The sequence below is a fragment of the Homalodisca vitripennis genome, chromosome 3, assembly GCF_021130785.1.
Source record: "Homalodisca vitripennis isolate AUS2020 chromosome 3, UT_GWSS_2.1, whole genome shotgun sequence".
NCBI classification, from domain to species: domain Eukaryota; kingdom Metazoa; phylum Arthropoda; class Insecta; order Hemiptera; family Cicadellidae; genus Homalodisca; species Homalodisca vitripennis.
Genome location: NC_060209.1, coordinates 109,964,185 through 109,989,462, shown reverse-complemented (window position 1 = coordinate 109,989,462; position 25,278 = coordinate 109,964,185). Strand labels below are relative to the sequence as shown.

Here is a 25,278-nt window from a genome sequence, read left to right as displayed (position 1 = left end):
CCAGTCACTATTTTTGGTTGTTTGAGTGCATCTTACCAATTATTAAATTCTCTCATCTGGCACTTCTTTATTCAATCTTGAGTAATAAAACGTTTATATGTTTGGGAACTCTACATATTTATCAGCTGGGTTAACAGAGGACGTTACAGTTACAACAGACATTGATAGATTATGAAAAGATACTGCTTTAAATAATTAAATCATTGTCAACTGTAAATACGGATGTTGTTTGTGAGAAGATTAATATGTGCTCGGTTACAGTGTAGACAAAGGAAGCCGATGCGTGTACCAGACGAAAGTTATGTTTTAAACATGACTGAGAGAAGTGTCCTTCACACCCTCCCCCACCTTCTCCCTACACCAATGGTAGATCAGTTATCGCTCCTTGAGACGGGAGAGAAATGACTATCCGGACAGGGCGTATTTTACCTCAACTAACTACTGAAGATCCACTTGAATGTTTGGTATACCATCAAAAGTATCTCAATTTTACTACAAATTATAAAAAAAACTCAAAAGATAATGCCAAACGTGTAGATGACGTATTGAACTTGTTCTTTTCATCGTAATCCTTTAACACTGGATTTGGCCCAAGACGGCCACCATCCCCTCAAGTATTTTGCTGAATATGTGTTAGGTTTAACTTGAGCAATTTTTTTACCTAGTATTCTATCAAGCTGGTGCCCTTTAGAATGCTACTGTGACTCAATAATTATTGTATTTTACCAGTATGTTGCCTGTGTTTTAAATCGTTTGAGAAACCGTTTCAACAACCTAACATAATATGATATGAAGATTAAAATCAATAGCAGACTTCAAATTTTTAATGTAACTTCATTTCCACATAGACAAGAATGAGCTGATGGATGGTGCATGACCAATCATGGCATTTGGCTGAGTTTAGTTGAAGTTTATTACTCATTAGGCTGACACAACTTTTGTTTGTTTTACAGGGATGCAAAATTTATTTTCTGTAAGATTGTCTGTCGTTCTCTCTGTATAATGAAACGAGGTATAGATTTGAAATTTTTGCATTGAATCTCAGCGAAGTCTGTTACGCGGCACGAGGTATAGCTTAGTTCTACCTTGTAGCATATAGCCTACTGCTATAAAAATACTTCATACAGGACTAAATTCGAAATATTTGAACGTGATTGGGGGGATGAGGCGATGATGACCAACGTATTCTGTGCTCGTAGTTAGATAGTTCCAGAGCCAATTAGCTTCGTATAAGGACACAATTATTTAGGTTTTCGTGAAATCGATATTGGAATTTCTCGTGAAAAAGAATATCGCTAGCCGCACTGGTTTTTGTGATTATCAAAACTACGAAATTATAATTTTTTCATATGTCGAATATTGTTATTTTAGAGCATTACTGAAGGGTGCAGCAGTGATGTGTATTGACACTCGGATTATCAGACATGAAGTCGCTTGGTTGGGAAGTGTCAATTCACTTATAACCAACTATTTAATTCTTAAATTAAATTATATCAGCGTCGGTTAACCACTAATTATACTGAAAGTCTCCATCTTAAGCAAAATATTAGTGACGCTGGTTTAACCTTTACATATTATGACATGTAAAAAATTATTTATTGAAATTTTGGCCCATTTGATACTCTCAAATTTCGATGCCCGATAATCTCACGAGTTTCACTCGTGAGAAGTTACAAGTTACTCTCGTGTAAAGAAAAAACTAGGTTGCGTTCGTACAACAGACAGGTCGTGTCACGAGTACCGTGTGCCTTGTCCGACCTGGCCGGGTGGACTTACCTTAACACCTTCACTGCTGGTCTACACCAGGCCCTGGGTCTACATTGAGTGATCTTCCATAGTGCACGAGACATATTATTGCAAGTCTAGCTGTTTGACTATTAACGCTATTAGTATTATAAAGATATCTCAATTAATAGTTTTAATACTAATATTATCGCAAGAAACTAATCTTCTAAACTCATACAAAAATTAAACTATATATCTCAGGCCTAAATACACGAAACAAAAGTAGATTTACCAGTGAAGCATGTTCCTTTTAAAGGCCTAGAACTGAGAATTATATTGGTCATTTAGTCCGTATAATTAAATAAATACGTAAGTGGTTTCAACCATATTTTAAAATATAACTCTATTAGTATCCCTAAACACTAGGTTATTAATTGTGTTTTATTAAGAAAAGATTTATAAGAGTATATAACACCTTTACATTTATAATTGATTAAAATCAAACGTAAATTTAATTCAAATACATAATAATTATATAGGTATATTATAGGTTTGAACGCATCGCTGGAAAAATAATTTTCAAAATACTACAGAGTGTTTAGTACAAAAGGTTGCCCCAAATACTTGTAAATTACTAATTAATTAATACTAATTGCGCTTAAAATAGTTGATAGTAAACACAGTTTGAACTGAAAATGCTATTGCAGAATGTAAAAACTATTCCAAGTGGTTATTAATTTTTATGAAAAAGAAGCGCCGCACGGTGCAGGCAACCAGAAGTAATCAATATTTTCTTGGCCTACATTGTTTGAGCGAGGAGAAGGGCAGGTAGCAGAAATATCTGTGAATGCGGCAGGTAGTCGAGGCTTTGTTTTCTAAAAGAATAGTATTTAGACCTTGAATGTTATCGGAAAGTGGAGTAGCGAAGCCTGCGCGGTCGTGTGGAGGGAGAGCGAGGGACCGGGGAGGGGAGCTCCGTTTGTCAGATATCTAGCAGGGAGAGCTAACGTTGTGTGGGCCGTGTTAAATAATTATTGTGTTTGGAACCGAGTCTCGAGATCTCTTGTTCACCGTTTGTGTTCTAATTTAGTGCTTTCGTAGTTTACCACGTTATACACGATGTGTTCATTCAGTTTTCCAAGGAAGTGCTAGTGCGGTACTGTGTGGTGTGTAGTTACAAACATAACCTACATTCACTGCCGAGAGTATTGATTACGCTTTATTGTTGTCTTAGTTTTGTTAATTTTCTCCAGATCTCCCGTCCACTTCGGTCTCATCTGTACCGCCGCGCCGCACTCACCGTTACTAGGCAATACCGTAGTCAGTTAGTGTTATTAATTATTTAAGTGTTCCCCAGCTATCAGTTAATTGTGAAATCCTTGGATTATGACGAGCAGTACGGGCTTTTTCTAAGGTAAGATTGGCAACGATATAGTTCTTTTTTACAATGTCAAAATAATACTTAGCCCAGTAATAAAAAAAACTCATATTTTCAGAGATTAGTCTTTACTTTATAAGGCTGTCAAGACCAAAATGATTGCCAAGTACAATTTCCTATGTAAATGCCGTAAATTATGTTATTAGTGAAATCTTCAAAACTAATTAGTATGACATTTAAATTATCTTTAAGTTATATTAGTGTATTAATGTATTTATTGGGATGTGTTGATGATATATAATTAAATCATAACATGTTATAACAAATAATGCTAATCGTGTAAAATTAATTGCAATAATAAAACGCTTTAAAAAGATGTTTTGTAAATTCGTCAGCTTAATTGGCACAGAATTGTAGGCTATTCATTATGCTTTGTAATCACTGTAAATAATAATATTAAGTCTTGGACAATTCTTTATTTTCAGTGCACACTATAGAAATACAAACAGCAACGTGAACTCTTCTGAACAAATAGACCAGTGTGAGTGTTGACCATTGTTACGGCTATGTTGGCAACCCTGCCTCTGTTGCCCAGCTGATCGCTGAGGCGGCAAACTCCCGTGTATGTGCCAGTTCATTCAACTCCTCAAACAGCGTGTCTTTTATTAGCCTGGACGAGGAATAGCCGTTTACATTCTGTACATGTTCATACATATACATTAATAATTTTTCAATCAGATTGTTAGCCTTTTGATATTTAGTTTCCTGTACTATTTGTTGACTTCTGGAACATGTAAGAAAATAATATGTATAGAGAAATCATAATGTGTACTTTTTTCACGACTTCTGTTATTAAGGTAGTTTTTTGATTGGGGAAAATATTTTTCATTTCACATTCATAACCCTTTAAGATACTTCACAGAACAGACTACACTCCGAAAAGGCTATTTTGGTTACGGTTATTTTGGTTACAGTCACGAAATATTTAAGCTACTTCAGTTTGTATTATTTTCTTCAGTAAACAAAACAGAATGTGGACTGTTAAGGCAGGTACTCAGCTTTTCTGTAATATAAATAATTGAGGAAAACTTCTGGGAAAATTTTGTAACAAAGGAATATTATTAAAAGTGTACAGTTTCTCAAACAAAAGAAATTTGAAACTACTAACTGAAGGTTAATAATCCCAGAAAGTTGTACACACTGTAATCATAGGTAAACAGCTTTTTTATCATTTATTCAACCGAGATTTTCGTTCAACCCTCTTATGGCAGTTATTAAAATACTTGTTTACTATTTACTTACAAAAATTAGCTAAACTCAAAATATTGGCAATAAGATTATGCAGAGTGGGTTTATGGGTTAAATGTGATTGAAGCCTATCCACTCGAGGGTCTGGAGTTTCAGTTCAGTATCTGTCTGTCCCCACGTATCTAGAGAACAAACTGATCTACAGACTTGAAAGTGTGATTGAAGCTTCATTTCTACATAGGCAATATTGAGAAGACGAGAAAATTGTATAGTACATAAATTCATAAATACACTGAGTACAATCATTGAATCATATTACGTGTAACATGTGACAGTAGCGTATGTGCTCTACAAATTACCAGAGTGAATGGGCCATAAACTTGGAAACTCAGATTGCAACCTCAGCGAAGCCTGGTATGTGGTGAGCGTACTCCTGCCTTGCCTGTTAAATAGGAACGACGGATATAAATTATCATGTTTTTGCACCAGAGTTCTCGTCGCACCGTCCTGAATTGTTTCAGAGACTACAGGTATACTTGCACAACAACGCACTCATTTATAGCACAGAAACATCGCAATAGAAAACCCCCCATCATCATTAAAACAGCGTTTGAGTCGTTGTTTGGATTGTCTCTCGTGTGTTATTTATGTTTCCATACATTATATACAATAATTACCATTATCTATTCATCATTATGATGATAGTATGTTGATGGCTTAAGTCTCTCAACCACTTGTTCTGGATACGCCTCTGAAATGCATACTTAATAACTAACTGCCATTGAATATCTTGAATATTTCAAGAGTTTTTTGATGTCATGTGAAAGAGACTTTAAGATAGTGTAATCTGTTGGATTATTTGTCCTTTTGAATTTTTAAGGAACATTTTGATCACAACTTATTGGATTTCGGTTGGGATAATCTTTCTTTATTTTAAACCCACAACCTTTATGGTAACTTCCATGAAAGCATAACATTAAGAAAATGCGTGTTTTGAACTTTACAAGGAATTACAGACATTTAAAGTATGAATGTTTTGGCAATTACCTAAGAAGGCCCAAATTAAAACGACCGAAGATAAGAATGTAAATGTTTTACATTATGTGCATGAGATATAACTCCAGGGAGTGACGTGTTTTTCAATGTTTTTACTTAGGAAAATAACATTTTTAAATACAAATAATTTAAGAAAATTACGTATGTTTATAAAAATAATACTTAACGAAATTATTTTTTAATACATGAAAAACAAACAATTCTCCCTAGCTGTATATACACGTTTTAAATATGCATATCCTTATGTTCAATAATTTTTAGAAAACTGATAATGTTTTCAGAAAATATATCTTAAAGGGCAGTGATCAAACTTTAAAAATATATAGGCTATAAATTGAACTCCTTTAATTGCCAGACAACTTTCATAGGACTGCAGGTTTTCTGAATTATTAGAGAAAAGTATATTTCTAAATTTTGGAAAAGTATAGTATGGTTTGTTTTATCTTTGAATGTAAAGCATGCTTCATATTTGTAAGATTTTTTGTTTTTCCTTTTCGAACTCTGTGGAGAGGATTAACATATCCAAGTCGACAGTTTAATGTTTTTTTTTTTTTTTTTTTTTTTTTTTTTTTTTTTTTTCAGTGAACCACCTCGTTTTAAGTTTATATCTAACATAATGGAGCTGATTGTATTTTAGAATGACTTCTTACAGTTTTCGTGTGTCACAATTCGTAAGTTGGTACCCGAGTTGCATGACGTTGAGCCTGTTTACACATCTAATCATTCGCCAGTCAAGTGGACTGAAGTGAGTTCTTCACTTAGTTTGTTTAATTATAGTTTACTGACATGCTGTATATAATACTGCTAATGAAATGAAAGCTGAGATTCGAATTTTTCATTAAATCAATTTGAATACTTGCTTTTTTATGCAGGTTTTCACAGTTATATGTACTTTTTTGACAGTGTGTTGTGTAACACGTGATTTTGTTCCGATGTATAATACGACTAAGTACATAATGGTTCGTGGAGCACATGCACGGTTTCAATTTGGTGTGTGATGATGCCTTACTATATCTGTCCACTGTGAGCTAGGAAGTTATTATCATCGTTATTATCAGGACGCGAAACTGGACTGCAATCTAATCTACCAGTTGTGTGGTCGAGCTTCACATGTTCCGAATTACGATCTGCAAAATGTGAACTGACTTCGCGTTCAAAATAATTATCTTTACTATTATCAGTTTTGTTACATTGGTCACACAAATAATTAGACAATACATTTTTCTTTTAGAGGAATAACAATGACAGAAAAAGCCAATATCAAACTGAGAGACAACTACGGGACGTCCTACTGCAGCGTTACTCTCCCCCCCCCTTCCGTGCTACGAAAATAGCCATTGAAACTGCTGAGCTTTAGACTGATTTGGGCAGCGGCCAAGGTGTGCGTCCTCTTCTCTAGCCAACTGCAGAACAGATTGTAAACAATAACATCGCCTCAAGATCCGACCATCAAGCAAATAAATGCCAATATACTTTCGGTTCAACTACAATTCAATTACACTTGTGCAATTGGTTGAAAAATATACCCTTGTTTGGTGTAACTATTCGGATTTCTACTTGGATACCACCATCATTAATGTTTTATTATTCACATGAATCCGTTGGTATGACGACTCTTAAATTATAAACATCATGTTCATATAGGTACGCATTTAAAAACATTTCGAAGTGTCTCTTTTTAAATATTACATGATGTTAATAAACCATTTAATACCTTCGTATGGTTTAAATGATAAAACTATGTGCATCCGTAAGAGGTCTAAAACACTCCTTGTTAATGTATATTCCAAGTCTTATAATTCGGCAAAGTGTCCTCCTATTTAACCTTAGAAATCCGCAAATATCCGGAATCTTTACATAACCATAGTGGAACTTGTGGCAATTAGGGTTGATGTGGTTACCCTAGGTAGGTGTTTTTATGTAAACAATTTCCAAAATTTTCGCATTATAATAGCGGAAGTGACCAAAAACCACGCGACTAATAAGAAATCTCCGAAGCTAGAAAGACATGCTACGAAAGATTTCACGTAAAAGTAAACATTTAACCTTACGTATTGTGCTAAACAGGAAACAGTTTGACTTTGCTATATAAGATTCCCAATTTCTAAAGGGAATTTGGGATAAAAATCTTTTGCTACTAGGTAACTGTTGATGGAATAGCAATGTTTTCTAACAAAAAAACATTGTTAGTGCTAGGGAGTCTATCGCATTGAAAATAGTTAAGTCACTGACTCGATAAAGCTTAAAAGTGAGCAGGAAGTCGTAAAGTTTTAAGTGGAGTCGGAACTGCGAGATCTAGGTATTGGTGCGCTGTTACAATGTGAAGGTGGCGAGGAGACAAGACACATCCTTTCAGGCGGTCGTCTATTCAGGGACCCTACCTCAAACAGTAATCAGATCAATCAGTATCATCGAGATTAGTTAATCTCCTGGTAAATTGAAATATTACATTAATAATAAGAATAACTATACTTTCCCCTTCAGGCTTTCAGCCTACACAAAGTTTAGGTATGGAACTGTCGAGGTTGGACGTACAACACTATAGGAACAGAGCAACGAGTAAATGTGTAATAATAAGCCATATACATTATTATATTATAATATAATAATAATACGTTATCATATTAATATAATAATGTAAACGTTATATATATTTATACTAGAGCATGTACATTATTTCATAAGGTTTGAAGAAGAAGGACCTGAACAAAGGCTCAAAATCGAAATCTCGACAGTGAAAGCGACGGGACGTTCGACCCGGAGAAAGTTTAGAAAGCGTATAAATCGTGAAACTGTATTTCATTTTTACTGCTTCCATTGGCCTAAATTATCGTTCATGTTTTTCTATAATTTATTTTATTAACTCAACGTAGACTATTTTCCCAAGTATGTGATTTGTTTAAAGGCGCTGTAATTCATCAATGATAATACATAGGTCTATTTAAAATTATTCACATTGTTATCGTATTGGTGAATGTTGGATACATTTACTGTTATGTATAACAGTTTTTTCATTGTTGTATAGGATATAATAATATAAATATAATTCATGTTGGTCATTTAAAACCTTGTAACATCGTATTTTTCACATTTAGAGTAAAGTAGTTGATTGGCTGAAAGTTAAACTGTTGCAAGGTCCAAGCTGTTACGCACCACAGATAACGAGCTATTTCCAATCGTTAACATAGATAACGAGTAAAGCCTCGCACTACTACTCTGGCTGTATAGCAGTGGAGGGGAGAGTGCGTACGTGCGTGTCCCTGGCTGCAGTGTGGCCAACCTACTCTTCACTACTCGTCGTGCGTTATCTCTGTATTGTGGGTGTTGGCAACACTGCCTTGCGTAATTATCCAATAAACACTGACCTTGTGTTTGTAAAGTTTCCTCTGAAAGTATTCTGTTCGGTTCACTGTTAGAAAAAGTATTAACACAAAGTGAAGGATGTCTCCATAAATACGTTCACGTTGATTTGGCGTGATGTGATTGTCTATTGCCTACGCTACGAGCTCATGAGGGTTGCTATCTCATCAGAAGGGTTGTCTTCTACGTAGAAGGATCAATAATAAATTAAATTTGATCATTTTGCCTTACATAGTTTCATAAGGTATTTGGCTGTTTAGTAACATGTACATTTATGGCGCTTACGTTATTCGAAGAGACGTGTTTTTTTTTTTTGAGAAGTTAATATTGCTGGTAAATTATGGTTCTAATTAAAAAGATATTTGTTTTCAGTAGTGATATAAAATTAGACTTACGGAAACTATATTGATATAATGTCAATAACTCGCGATAACTATGAATTTTTATTCACATATACATATACAGGAGAGAACAATGTACCTACATATTTATAAAAATGGGTAATTGTCAAGTAATTTGCAATTTGCACTTCTACACCATAAGTGCAAATTGACCCTACCTTGTCGAACTAATGCTTACAGCTTACAGCGTAAAAAGATTAACAGAAAACACACGATTTAACACTTGGACGTGTTGTATGCGGGTTCATGTTCTCCAGATTATATAGACTTAACTGACAACATATGACTCACCGTATTGCAAAATACTTTGTGACTAAAATACTAGCTAAAGTGCACGGTTTTAGAGTTACGGTCGAGTTAAGATCGAAGTGGGGAAAATCTGTTTAAACATTATATTTTACTTCTTTGCGTAGAAATGTATTTTTCTGAACCACTTTCGTTTTCATATTCCTAAGAACGGGAATTTTTCGGGCAAACATTTTATTTTGAGGAATGATGAGAGATTCGTCCTGACTGAGGGGTGCTGGGGGGCCTGGTATATGTATAATGAATTGTGCAGTATACAAGAAATAGTATCTGATAGTAGCCCAGGTGACAGAAGTATAGTTACAGACACGTTCAGCATATTTTAAAAGGAACATTTTTTAACTTTCGCTTCTTGGTAAGAATACATCATGTACTTTCTGGGCGAGGGACTCTGCGTTGGCAATGTCTAGTTGCATGTGAATTACTTCCGAACAAGCATCATTATTAGCGTCATTTGATACAGATTTTCTTCTTGTGCCTTTAATCAAACATGGATTACCAATGTGATTTTGTTCGCAAATTGCATTTTGCACAAATCATCATTACACAAGTAACATTTTTGATATTACAAATCTTGTACTACCCTATCGATCACCTGTACTTGGCCAGTAGATTTCACTAATGACCAAGTGTATAGTAAGCTAGTATAGCTAAGTGTATAGTAGTTGTAAGCAGGGAACTTTCGTAAAACCTTCTTTAATTATACCATTATTAACAACAGTTTAATAACTGGATTATTTATTGGAAAACAATTACTCAAAAGTAATAAGGAACTTTAAAATTACTTTGGATTTTGGACTAGTCGACTTTTGCAATACTAGCTTTTGCGAAGAGTGGATTTCCCGAATAGAATACCAACGGAATATTAAGCTTATATTACTTACTCGTGAAGTACTGCCTAGCTGGATTCTGCAGTGTCCAGATTCATGTCATCCTGACTGTGCAAGACTTGTACCTGTAAAGAGTGTAGGCTGTGTAATAATATTACATAGAATTGTCATAAAACATCTATCACAATAAAAATCTAAATTACGTATTTATGATACAAGAAAATAATTTACTGAGTAATAGAAAAGTTTTAATTAATAATAGTTACGTTACACAAAACGATTTATTGTGCAACATTTGTTTATCAGCGTTATTCGAAGCTTTATTTTGTGAAAATGACAATCGTGTGAACACAAATCTGTTTGGGCAACTCTAACCTTTTTTACACAAACCGTATTTTTAGAACCGAAGATATCAGTATCTTGTGTTATTGGATGAAACGTAACTCAGTCTGTGTTTCTCCTTACGATTAGTTACTATTAAAAATTGTTTTGTTAGCACAACATTTAGCTAAGTCACGATTCATTTTTCTAACAACTTTTGTACAGAAGAATTTTTTCTAGAAACTGTGAAGAATCGTCAAACCTGAACGAAGCTTGTGCGTAGTATATAAATGATGAGAGAATGACCGAGGCTCTCCAGGAGGGTTTGTCGAGTCACCGCTAGGGCCGAGTCCTGGAGACCGCTTCAAAATAGATTCCAGCTCCAGGCCCAGGTGGGCCACGCCACGTCACTGCTGATAATAGCAAACGTGATCCCCCTGGTCACGGTCGGGCAGGCGGCCTCTTGTAATAAATATTATATACGTTTAACTACTGCGGAGGTCGTGCAAGCTGTTTTCGGCTGGAATAAGTTTCTGAATTTTTAAACCAAGGTTTGGTCACAGTCTCTTAAGAGGCTTTTTACTGTCGGCCATTCAGCCATCTTGATTTTAGCTCCATAGAAACAAAGTAAAATTCAAACAGCTTTATGAATTTATTTTTAATACGCATCCAAACTCTTTTTAGTTCTTTAAAAATATTTTTTTGTTTTTTTTTATGTCAACAGCTTGTGGTAATTCGTTGTTTAAATACTCAAAAGTCTACAGTTCACAATCGTTTGGATGCGTATTCATCATATTTTTAAAATGAGACATCTCACGTAATTGTACGATCAAAAATAAGTGCGTAGAAGTGTTTGAAGTTTAACATTGTTCTTATAGGACAAAACTCAAGGTACTTTTTTCTACGGCCAACTCTTAAGATACATTTCGTGAAGACTATACACATAGAAATATTGGTTCAGACATTCCACGAGGAATGGTAGGCACATATTTTGGCTGAAATAGAAACGGAAGTACAATGCACTGTTTGTTGTATTTATACGAAAGACGACTAGACTAGATGGATCGTCACCGTGTTGTTTTTTATTAATAGAAACAATCAATTTCCTTAAGATAATTTTTATTTCAAAAATCTCATTGCCTCAAATGATATTAATTTAGAAAAAATACTTTCTTTGAGTAATAAATTATTTACAAAACATGTATGTCACTCCCTGAATCTGTAACTCATATAATTACTGTATAAACGACTGTTATCTTCTACAGTTTTATTTTGGCCTGAATTAAAAATGTCTTAAAATTCATATTCTAAATTCTGTAATACCTCGTGGTTTGGTAAACAATTCTTATCTACATTTTTGTCTCCAGAGAATGTCCTCTGTGGTTTTACAAGAATAAAACATGTTAAGAATCAAAAGTTAGGTGTGTTACAATACACCTTAAACCCAGGCTTTGCGTTGTGTCAGTGCACTACGTACCGTGTACGCATTCTCAAGTAAAATTCATGTCCTACTGGTTCGGTCTTGAAAGATTTACTGTCCCATAAAAATTATAAAAGAAAACCAATACCGCTTAAAAAATATACTAAACCCTTCATAGTTTCCCCTAATTAATTAAATTGGAAAAATATACAACTTGTCAATAGAAGTAAATTAATATTATTATTTATTAAATTTAAATTTCGTCACTAATTCAGGTTATATTAGCTGTGTACGAGTAGACAGCATCGTAAAACTCACATGAAAACTGTTATTTATTCTTATTCGTACGGTATCCGAACACCGGTTCTTATCATAGAATCGCCGTCCCCCGAACTGACCACCACTCTTGTTAGTTAATACAACTTATTCTAAGTAAGACTACTTACTAGCTTACATTAGGCGTACCTTATTATGTACATTTTCGAGTAACCTTTTTACGCTGTATTCGTAGTTGCTATTGTGTAATTCTTAATACATAGATACTCGTATTTTTGTCATAACTGTTTATACCTAATTGGGCAGCATGTCCAAAGTGGCAGATTGGTTGCAGATAAAAAGTAACGGTAAAAAGCGTGGGATATTTATTCACATGCGAAAACGATATATATATATATATATATATATATATATATATATATATATTAAATATATTAATTTTATATATATGTTTGATTGACTTGCTACAAATTAAATATATTTACTGTCTGAACTCCTAACAAGGATTCTGGAATCGCTTAAATACAGTTTGGATATCGATTATTGAGAGATAAACATTTTAATTCAATTGTATATCTTCACTCTTAACGCCAAGTTGTAGGTAAAGAGTATTTGTTTTTTAGTGATTTGAAAGCCATTTTGAATACAAAGATTATTGAAGGATTAATTTATATTTCAACTAAACAAAGAATATGTTTAATTATTGTTATATTGTAAAAACATATTTAGAAGATTTACAACAACGGCGTTTCGCTGTATATAATGGATTTGGGATTTGTTGTAACACATTGTTGGTATAATGAAACAGTCTGTGTAATATTTCAGAAACCATGAGTAATTTCCTCGTTCCGCATTGTTAGTCCATTGCTAGTACGTGCTGTATGTAGTGCAGTGAACATCCGCCCTCCTCACTCTCGATCCTGATATTGGCAATTTGGGTTTCAGAATTTGGCGTAACAGAATCTAGAAACTATTGCTGAATACATATTGTCTAGTAATAAAACATAGATAATGATTTTTCCGGACATTTGCCATCGTTCAGTGAAACAAGAAATCAGTAACACTACGTTTCGAGATCTGCAATCTGATCTCTTCTTCAGGTAAAGAAGTGTGCTAGGCGTGCCACAACGCTTTGGTAAGATTTATTTATTTTAACCTAGTTTTTAATTATGTATTAAGTTAGTTCTTTACCTGAAGAAGAGATCAGATTGCAGATCTCGAAACGTAGTGTTACTGATTTCTTGTTTCACTGAACGATGGCAAATGTCCGGAAAATTCTGTTTCCTTCACGGTCCTTCCATCGTCAAAAATAACCTTCAAACAAAGAGATAATGATTGTTCGACAGTCACTACAGTTTAAACGGGTTACACGAAAAAGATTAAATTTTATAGTTAGAATGTTTAAACTACATACCACCAAACAGTTCGCATCAAATATCTCGCTTAGTTTCTATTTTTATTGAGGTAAATTATGTAAGGAAACTTGTATTGAAAACTAACGACAGTCATATATTGTGGATCAGTGGACCCATCAGTGGTTTTATGGTGTTACAACGTTGAAGTCCCATACTATAAAACCACTGAGTATAATTTAAAAATAAAATTTAAAGTAATATTAAAATAATATGGGTGGTGATAATACTGAGTTATTTAACTTTTCACAGTGTGTGTGTGTGTGTGTGTGTGTGTGTGTGTGTGTGTGTGTGTGTGTGTGTGTGTGTGTGTGTGTGTGTGTGTGTGTGTGTGTGTGTGTGTGTGTGTGCGTGCGTGCGTGCGTGCGCGCGTGCGCGTGTGTTAACGTAGAAGTGCATTTAAAGAGAATTTGTTTTTAATTAAAATTTATTAGGCTGTCGCGCGAAGGTTCCCACCTTGTGCACCACTTGTCTTTCACATAGTAGAGTTATCAGAAGGAGACTAATGGCTAAGGGCGGAAAACTGGTAAAGGCACCGCCGCGCCGGACGCCCTAGGGACTGTGCACCGTTTTGTCCTGCGGGTAGTTTTTGACAGTGTATGACAAATAGTGATGTTTCCGTGCATGCGTGACCGGTCGCTACTGAACTGTCTGCAGTGAGGTATAGTAGTGTCAGTGTGTAGTGTGTAGGTGTAGTTTGTACACTGAGCAGTGAGCTTGAGTGAGTGAGAGCTCCTCTACACATGTCCTTGGACCTCCTGGCCTTCAGGTCACGTGACTCCCGCGGTCCCTCGACCTTCCTCGCCTTCACTGTGATCGTGATCATCTCATCCGCTCTCATACACGCTGTCAATATTTAGTTTACTCTTACTTTAGTCATCGTGTGACACACCAATATTACTCAAGGCAGTGTGCCTTTGTTTGTAACTATCGTAATATCTAATCGGACTTTGCTGGCGATCTACAGAAAGCTGATAAACAACATATTTATGCTTATCTCGAGAAAACAAACGGAACAGCATTATCAATATTGTGGCTCACGCAGGTGTTTTGTTTCAGCAGCCGGTGAGGGACATTAAGCTGGAGTCTCCTGCTGCGGTTGGCAACCCTGCTCTAACGCCAACAATGGTGAGTGTCCATACATTTTTAGAATTAAGAGTGTCTGTTTACATAACTCTTTTAGAGTTGAATTTATCCATAGTAATAAGAGATGTATTTAAGCTAAAATGTATAAAGTAATGATGGTTTTCAGAAAACACAAACTCTAATTGAAATTATTTTTGTTCTTGTATACAAACAATACAGCCTCTACGAAGTAGTTAAAACGAAATTCAAGCAATCTTTTAAAATTATTTTTATTTTATTAGTAATAATATATTTTCTGTTGTAAAGTTAATATTTATGAAATTTTTAACGCCTAGTTACTTGTAGTGAAACGTGAATATACGTGTCAGTTATATTCAGTTTCGAAACTAAACGCGATAAGATTAAACGCACTTTTATTATTATCGTTATAGTTTTAAATGTTTAGCAATTTGTTTAGATTTAGTTGTTACAATTTAAACATTTGTTGGATTTTTTTATTTGGAGTTGTAAATAACAGATGCTAATATTTACTTGAGTAAATTAGCTTATTATATACATGATGAGTGATGATAGAAGGGACCAAAATCACCAGTTTTTACGTCGGTAGCTCAGACAAGGCTTACCAACGAAATCTATATAAATTTAACACACAATTAGCATTGAATTACCAGTACTAGTGGTGATACTTCATTTTGAAAATACATACGAATGTTGTAGTTATTGCATACAATTCTTATGGATACATTTTAAAAATGTATTATATTTTATGTTGAGATTCAACACAACCAATAATTATTAATACATACGCCACTCGATAATTGGAGTTTTATTTTTAGACAAGGTATAATATTGGCATGATTAATGAAAAAAACTTATTAAGAACGCATATAATCCATACAGCAAACATTCAGTTTAGGAATGTGTTCCTTGGCAAAAAGTTAGAGTCCGTAGTAAAGTTAATTAGAAGCATTACTTGAAATCTAAAAACGAACGTATGGCCAATTTGGACAATTAAAAAATGTGTTATACACCAAGTACTTGAAACGCTAAGAAAATACCGAGTAATCTGATAACCTTATCTGATATTAAAATATACGGACTTATGTAAAAGGAAAATCTTGAGCGACGTGATATCTTATATGAAACAAGTACCACAGAGTTCATTATTTTGACTAAACAAATTTATAATAAATAATATGAGATGTCTACAAATTTAAGTAACAGGAATTACTTTGAATTATTATTCAAACTGTTTTAAAAACTGTCCAGGAAGGTAGAAGCATATATTTTTACATATTGTTTAGTTCATATTACAATGATGACATTGGATTGGAGGCTATCAATCAAAAATTCCTCTAGAAATTCAAAACTCTGCAAAATTCAAAATTCTGTTTGACTCTGGCAGGTCAAAATTGTAATGTTGTATAGGTCACGTTCTATAGGAGGCGTTCTAAATGTGGAGTAGATGCCACAACTATAATTTAACTAAGCTTATCGTTGTAATAAATAATCTAATAAATAATCTAAAAATGTCTTTTTAAAACTCTTCTCATACCATATGTACAGAGCCATATTTATATTTATATCGAAAAACGATGAGTGAACTGGTGGAACTCGAGTAGCATATTTGCTTTTTTAATATGCCAAGCCGTATATTCAATAGTGATACAAAGATCGTATACATATTACCAACAAAATAAAATAAACAAAGACAAAGACAAATTGACCAACATTTCAAAATGTTTCAAAATAAATGTTAAAATGATGGCCGTTAAAGAAAATTTGAAACTAAGTTCAAATCGGATTTGTTCTGCCTGTCCACAGCATTGTATCAGACAACAATCCGGATTTTACAGATTCCGGTTTACAGTGGTCTGAAATGAAGAAGTAAACACGTTTTAGTGAAATGCGATAATCTTAACGTGTTGATAGTGTTGAAATAAGGTTTAGTGTTGTTAATCAATCGTAGGTTTCACACAAAACTTGTAAAATTCCTGCTTATTTTCAATATATTATAGAATACTTTTATTTTAAGTTGTGATATTAGAATCACTTTCGATGTGTCTTTCAGCAAGTTGTGAGATTAATAGAGAATAGACAGAGCAGTACACTTCTCTGTTTCCGCCAAGATGGATAGAAGACCACATATTAAAATATGGTTTGGTTTAATATGTATTAAACGTACAATATACGTCGCTAAACATCATGCCGCTACGTGTTATCATAACGTGCCGTTGTCAATAGAGCCATCAATCAATCTGAACATCACGGTTGTGCTGGCGGCAAACTGAACGAGCCTGAATTTTATTTTTCAATCTTTCTAGTCACAAAACCAATCGATACAGTTAGTATGAGTATACAAATTAGTAACACAAACTCATTAATTCTGAAGTGTGTTAACTTTATCAGTCGGAAATACAACGTGTAACGACTTGCAAGGCTTATTGCGGCCCGAAGTGCACCTGCACTGTGGTAAATACTGACCGCATATCAGCCCTGCATGAGTGTATCGCGCGCGTTGTAGGGGCTGGGGAGGGATCAATGCTTGTCGCTCGCTCGCTGTACGAGTTATTGTACCGACCTACCTTATACCCTTTCTGTACAACTGGTGTCAATGTCAAGGACGTTACTCCTTCTTTCAAACAAGTACACATTTACATGTGTTAAGGGATGTAGTACTTTAGTCATATGCACGTATAATCCTTTTGAAAGCCAAAATGACACTGTAAAATTATAATCGACTTAATTAACGCTTAATTAAAAAAATATAGTCAATTAGATTTTAAAGGGTGAATTATATTTATGTAAAACATTTTGTGACTTCGAAATTAATTTCTTTTTCGGATTTTGTGTTTGAAGGCAATAAAACGTAAGCTGTTTAGCAACCGAGTAAATTTTATTTTACATTTTTTAATTAACAATGTTATTTAATATTTTGTTCAAAATTCAGAATACCTACAAAACAACACTTTTTTAATCTATATTATTGTGACATAATTAGGTTTTCTTAACTGGAGTATCAGAGTTATCATTCTACCACAATAACCAAACTGTACCTTAATAATTAATCCAAAAAAATTCAACGTGTGCTTGTTAACGTTTATTAAATTAAAAACATTTTCGGTAGTAGACTTTCGACAAGCTAGTCTCCAATATTTAGAGGTTATTTGTGATTGATGAGAGTTCTCATAATGGGAAAAAACTCCATAACTATTTTGAGTACTTGATATCTATTAGTGCTTGTTCTATTAAAAATCGACTCTAGATGATTGTGGCATATAGTTAGCAAATTGTATGACATACCGCTGCTATGTGACACTATCACCAACTACTTTACCTTCTGTATGTCTAGATGCTGTTTGCATGACCAGAAGAACTGTAGGTTCCTCATTTTTTTCTCTGAGGATCTCTTGAGTTGAAAGATTTTGAGTTTGATCACAATGTAGATCTTTTGAAATTTTGTTTTGTCCTTGTAATTATATTCAAAATTTACTTTGACAGAGTACAACATTTTTTACGTTTTCCAAGCATGCTGACTATATAGACTTCTTGCATATTTCAAGGTACACTCATGGATATAGGTTTCGGTTATTAGTGAAATTTCATTAAATATTTATGAAGTACATAGTTGAGAGATAAATTTAACATTTATTAACAATGACAAGTATTTTCAACTTCAAATTACAAGATAATGCGTCAATTTTGTCATTTTATAAATAGGCTACTCTGATAAACGAAATAAAAGGTCCGATTTTGGAAAAATTTGTTTTGTAAGAATCACTTGCGGAAAAATCACTGGTCTTCTGAAGTGTAGCAGAGACCAATTGTTAGAATAATGCGTTGTACAGTTTGAGAGCTCGTCGGAGAACGTGAGGATGATCGTCTCGCTCGACACGGTTCAGGCCTTGTTTACATCCTCGACGCACGTTCTGTTCTGGAAACAGTGAACGCTTTAACACATTCTCCTCCTACAAGTGTACTTTCGTGAAGCCTTGGTTAACACTGCGAACAAGGTGTGATGAAGTAAAAAAATAAGAAGTACTAATGAACGTGTTTTTCAACGTTGAAATTATCATCTTGAATAGTATCGGAAGGCGTCTTTTTCAGCACCTACAGGATATCGTGTTTCACGAATTATCGCCTTATATACCTGCGCCTGCCGTAATGTTTCCCTCTCTCATACCTGGAGCTTATTTCTACACCGACCGGCGCTGATTCATGGAGCCCGCGAGTTTTGAGCCCTCTCCTCCTTCCAATGTTTGATCAATAAAAGCTCGGCACGTCTTGCAAACACTGCCCAAAAGAAAATTGGGGCCAAAATGTTACGGAAAGGTGCATTGTCTTCGCCATCCGTCGTATATCCTTCGCTTAGATAAGTGCAGGCTACAACGATGATCACTGTTCAGTCCAAACTTCTCAGCCTATATAAATAAATATGAGCCTATAACAATGTAATTTTACCGATATAAAACAACGTTGGACTACACAATAATTTTAACGAAGCGGGATGTACTGTCTATTAACAAGTTATTTGTGAAATCATTTACTATGATTGTATGACATGATTTTGATTGCTGTTCGTTGTTTATGACGAAATGTCCTGAGAGCGAGCGAGAGCCATTAATTTAATATAAAACACAATTCCAGGAAATCGATACAATTATAAAAAACGGATTAGTCACTCTTATTGGTGAAGATCCAAATAATAATTTTTTATAGAACATATTTATAGATCATTAGTTTGACACACTTCGTGGCAACTGTCATAAATGTAAATAATAATTTCATGTAAGTGTCAGCCAATGAGATGAAGGTACTGAAAATGGCCAGTTCTGCAGAAACATTTTATCGCGTCGAAAACCGAGAACTGACTTACCTAGCGGGGTGCAATTGAGAATAGATGAGATGCATAATCTTCCCCTTGGTTAAGTTTTATTTAAGACATTCCTCAACTACTGCATTTTATCTTATTTAACTAATGTTCATAGTTTTCGGTTTGTGTTCTCTGAAAAAAAAACGTAGTCAACAATACTTCTTTAGTAACAAAAATGTTGGGAGTGCCGATGGCTGAGTGGTCTAGACATTGGACTTTGAGTCTGAGTTTGAGATAGCGCAGGTTCGAATCCTGTCTGTGATCATTTGCACTTTTGATCAGTATCAATGACCTAGTACTGTATCGACTCTCCCCCTTATTCTGTTTGATAAGATCCTCGCACAGGCCAGTGGCCCATGAGGACGGGCAGAATAAGGCATAATAGGAGATCGGCTTCTCCTTTTGTTAAAAAAATTGATTAAGGAAATTTGGAAAAAAACTATTAACTGTAAAAACTAAATTTTAAATCTACTCTTTACAATAATATTAGTGAATTTATGTGATATACATAGTTTGCTGCTTCATAAAGGTTAATGTTAACTATTAATAGCATTTGATATAACAATAACATAATTACTAAGTGTTAATTATGTGTATGTCCGTATACATTTATTAAATAATTCAAACAAATTAATTTTGAAGAAGTTGAGCATGGCACAGTTAAGTGCACGACAGTGCCCGTATCTGCCCGTGGCTGGTGTCGCCCTGTGCCATGGTCTCTACTCCGCCGCTCCCCCCAACCCCACATCGATCCCGGTGAAGTAACCACCCAAAATATTCCACCTTTCCTGAGTCTCTCCATCCACGAGCCCCTCATTAAGCAAGTATTCCATAATTGTTCCATTCAGTGTTTGGAATCCCTCGAGTCGTGTTTTGACTCCTTTAGTCTTTGTACGACAATTCTATAACTTTTGGCTATAATACTTATTTTAAAATTAATTAATTATGAACTGTAACTGTTAGTTATAATTAAATTAATAACGTTTTAGTTTTAAATGCTTTCGTCATTCATTACAGAAATATTCATTCCTAGGGTATAAACACCATCTAATTTTTTTTAGCAGTAACATCATTGTGTTGTTCATGATAATTAATTTAGATGGTGTAAAGAACTGGAACAAATTAGACACAATGTTTTGATTGTGTTAAACTTAACATAACACTGCAGGATATATATTTGCAAGATACGTTTTTTGAACTATTTTAGACAAAGACAGCATTTTGTGTGTATACAGGTGAAGAAGAGGGGAGTAATAATATACTCACTGGTTGATAGTAAAAATGCCACGTTTTGTTACTTTTTAAATTATAACATGGTAATCGACTATTGCATAATTTCAGCTAGATATTCTCCAGCAATGTTTTTGTTTTTATCAGGCACTGTTTTTACCAAACAAAATACCTCATGTTTCAATTCTGTTTTATTTTTATCAAATATAACTGCCCAGGGAATTGATATATTTTGAGATTTTTTATGTTAGTTACTTGTCTGAGAGCTTAGTCAGATACTTATTTTTTATTGTAGACGCCAGGCTAAAAATACTAACAGTACTAATATATTTGATTATAATTTGAAGAACTAATACATGTCCAGAAAATTTGAAAAGACATGTATATTTATTTAGTTTTATTAAGAAATATGCGACCTTCACTTTTAATATGTTTATCACAAATCAATCATGTTTATGGAAATAAATGCCACAAACCTCCCTAATATAATTATTTATACATTTCTTCACATATTTGTGTCTGTGAAATGAAACGAAAAATGTCTTTTTTAATTGGTTTTTATGTCTTGTTTTGTGTTAGTTTTGAATATTACGAGAAAATGTTTGGGTCTTATCTGTGTTTGTGCTGTTCTTCTTGCAATTTTTTCATAAAGATTTCATATACGAAAAAATTCACAAAATAAACAAATAAGCTAAATTCAAAAATTATAACAAATTTGAACTTCTCAATCCTTTATAAATCATTAGATAATTATTAAATTTAAAAAAATTCTCTTCACTAGTTATTAAATTCGAATAGTTCTAACTGATTAAATCTGTGTTTAAGTTATTAGTAACATACTCCAGTAACTATTTGTGTGGTTTTCAGCCTGGTTCTGTGATGCCATTCTACGGCAGTGTACAAGGTCCTAACATGGTGGACCCGGCTGCTTTTGCTCCTCCAATACGAGAGCACCGCTTCCCCAATGCTGTGTGGCATCAAACTCCAGCACCACCAGACCCCAACACTCCCATCGGTCAGTCAGTTACAGATCAAAGTAATTCATCTTTCAAAATCAAGTTGCATCAATAAAAACTCTACATTATATTATGGTATAGTCTTGGTACAGAAAATACAGTTTTAAGATCCAAAATATAGTATTTAATTCAGATATAATAATTTTGAAATAAAATAAAATAATTTTGAAATCCATCAAAATTCAGACAAACACGTATGTTCTTTTAGTATCCTTTATACTTTATGATTCACATAAAAATAAGTTTAAAAAAAAATGAATTATATGCTATTTGAAGTTTTGTAGCCTTTTATGAACAAACTTATCTACAAGAAAACGTATTAACGAAGGGTTCTCATTTTCTTGTTTCAGCTCTTTACTACATAATTTGTTGTTTTTTTATATGTTAGAAATTAAGACTTTGTAGTGTAAGTGCGTTTAAATTCCAAATGGTGTCTGTGGGGACATCAATTAAAAAATGGTAAAAAGATGTAAGGACGGTCCACAATATCACTGAGTGGTTTTACACAAATATTTTTTTTATTGAATGAGTCAAAGATAACGAAATAAGGAATAAGCCTACTAACTTGGCAGGTAAGAAAATTAGTACTAGAGATGGTTCATAATTCACTTAATTCTTAAAACCAGACAGTTCAGTCCTTTACTGTGGGAGTTACATTGCTTACATTTCTAGTAGATGGAGTAGTAACACAATTTTTGTAGGGCAATCATCTCCCGTGAAGTTTAATATTGGCACATTAATGAAAGAAGTGTGTAAAATATTAAATAGTGTGAGTGAATTTTATTATTCACTAGTGGTGCCAACCCACTGCTAGAAATCAAACAAGTAATGTCCATCCATCATATCTTACAAGACAGAAACTCATGAAACAATGAGAAAAACACACAAAGTACAATTGTGCTGAATGTAATGTAGCATTTAGTATCTTTCCATGTTTTTAGGCCTTTTACATGAAAATTTATTTTTATCTAATCTTAAAAATATCCATAATTTTGGAATAATTCAAAAGTTTCTAATTGTTTTTCTTACTTCTTAAAACCATTTTCATTTAAAAATGTTACTCCTGGAACAACATAAAACATTCATCGTTTGGATCTGAAAAGGTTAAGGAACTATTTTAGAGCTCAAATTTGAACTGACCCACTCACTGATATTAAAGATAAGTTTTTACCTGGCAAGATATAAACTTTAAATTTTAAACATATGGGATTCTGAGCTGAAACTAATTAAAAAATACATACTCTGACCATTTTTAAAAGTAAGAAACAGGGTGTACAAAGCGTTTTACTGGCTTTAAGTAATACCAAAAACCTTTCAGATTACAAACAAGTACAGGATTTTCAAAGAGGGAATGGTTGTCTCTATATTGTAAAATCAATAAAGAACAAATTGTATTCACTATTATATGAAACACAGTAACCTACCTAGCTTTTTGCATATAATGTAATAAATGGCCTGTTTAAGTTTACAATTGGTGTTTCAACTGAGAATCATGTTTTTCAAGTTTAGATTTGTCAACACTTAGTGATTACCACAACTGTTACAGCAGCAGCTCCTGGAGGGTGGACGCCTCAGGGCCAATTTATCCAGCAGATACCCCCTCATCAGCTGGAGGACCTACGCTACCACCACCCCCAGTACAGTGTGGCTACTTACCACCAGCCTGTTCCCACACCAGGTCAGGATATCTTTTAATCATTCCAGAAATATCTTAAACCATAATTTTGTAATGAAATCATTGCCATGTATGAAATAAAACACTAAACAATTATACTGTATATTACTTGTACCAGGTTACCAGCAGCCACAGCAAGGTGCTTTTGTTCAGGCCAATGGGAACTATGCACCTGTTGTTAATGGCAACCTTGCTCCGGCAAGGAATGGACCTCTGAATGGGGTAGACTACATGGATGCCTCACCACGGCCAGCAGAATATATCAACGGCACCTATAGTCATTCTACGGTAGGTTATTACAGTTACTAAAGCACTCAACTCTGATGTTATCATATTTTATGACAATTATTCAATCTCAATTATAATCTTGTTTTTCAATAATGTTATTTTTTATTAGGACGTGAACATGGCACCTCCACCATCCACAACCCCCAACAGCCGCTGCTCGTCAGTACATCTAGACAACCCAGAGAGCGTTGGCTGCAAGACACCAACCCCCACCACTCCCAGCAGCGGTGCGGGAAACGCGATGCCTGGATACCCACCTCAACAACCTCCCCAGCAACAGAGTTCACACAACTCTAGTGGGTACGTATGTCCCAATGCTGATGGTACCCAAATATCACATTAACCTTTTTGGGGTCTATTTGTTCCATGTATATGTCACTATAAATCTATAAATTAAAATAAACTCTTGTTTTTTCAAGGAAGAACCTCGTACCATTGTTTTAGAAAGTTAAGTGATGCGAAAAAATTGTATTCATTATTTTTTTCTCATTATTAAAATGAAGTAAAAATATATATTATTGTTCAGGTTTTTTACGTACTTTATTTCCTTTTAATTCAAAACTGTAAGGAAGTAACCATCAAAAGTATTAGTCATGTTTTAAATACTTACATAATTAAGTTCATGGCAGGAAATGTCACTTGAAAATAAAAATGTATATTGTACTATATATTCAATGTATTTGATTCAATAAAATAGTTCCATTGGTAAACTGTAGAATTGGATTAGTTTGTGTGCTCTTTTCAACAAAGTAGGCTACTTGAAACATAGTTAAGCGTACATAAACTACTTGGGATTCCTTTTAACTTCAAAATTGAATATTATATCAGTATGATAGTAAAAAAAACCATAAACAAATCATTACTATAACAATGGCTTATTGAACTGTACATCAAATTAAAAATCAACGACAATAAAATTTACTGTCTGGACCTATTTACGAAATATACACATCACCGAACAGTTATGCTTAGGCTTAGACTTACTCTTTGTAGTTTTTTGTTGTATGAAATGTTACAGAAATCCATTACTAATGAGATAAACTTGAATTATGTGTAATCTGAATAATATAACCAGCACAACAATAATAATCTCAGTGTATATAAATTAGAACAGCCTCTGTGTAGTTGCAACTCACCAAAAAGCAGTTTTTGCTCAGAAATTGTTATTTGTCAGAGAAATTACCAAACAATTTTAACATAGAATTTGGTAAAGTTTCCACAAAAAAATAAAAGCTTACCACCATTACCATAAAACAATGACTAAAACCCAGTAATGGACTTCCTGCATTTCTCGTACAATTTATGCATGTTGTTATTGACAATCACATACACCAAGGTGATAATTTTCATCAGATCATAAAATTTGTTTAAAAATTA

The 25,278-nt window shown here is 33.9% G+C and overlaps 1 protein-coding gene across 6 annotated transcripts in view; it reads left to right on the top strand.

The window, feature by feature from the left end:
• Positions 1-25,278, top strand: part of LOC124357290 (DNA N6-methyl adenine demethylase-like) — a 127,487-nt gene that overhangs the window by 68,598 nt on the left and 33,611 nt on the right. For 2 of the 6 annotated variants that reach the window (XM_046808944.1, XM_046808941.1), the window contains exons 4-8: positions 14,793-14,861; positions 21,790-21,937; positions 23,485-23,616; positions 23,732-23,901; positions 24,011-24,201. In XM_046808944.1, the coding sequence (XP_046664900.1) occupies positions 14,793-14,861; positions 21,790-21,937; positions 23,485-23,616; positions 23,732-23,901; positions 24,011-24,201 (710 nt within the window). Of the gene's footprint in view, positions 1-2,700; positions 3,140-14,792; positions 14,862-21,789; positions 21,938-23,484; positions 23,617-23,731; positions 23,902-24,010; positions 24,202-25,278 lie in introns of those variants that run through there. The other 4 variants (XM_046808945.1, XM_046808946.1, XM_046808942.1 and 1 more) reach the window with 4 other exon arrangements.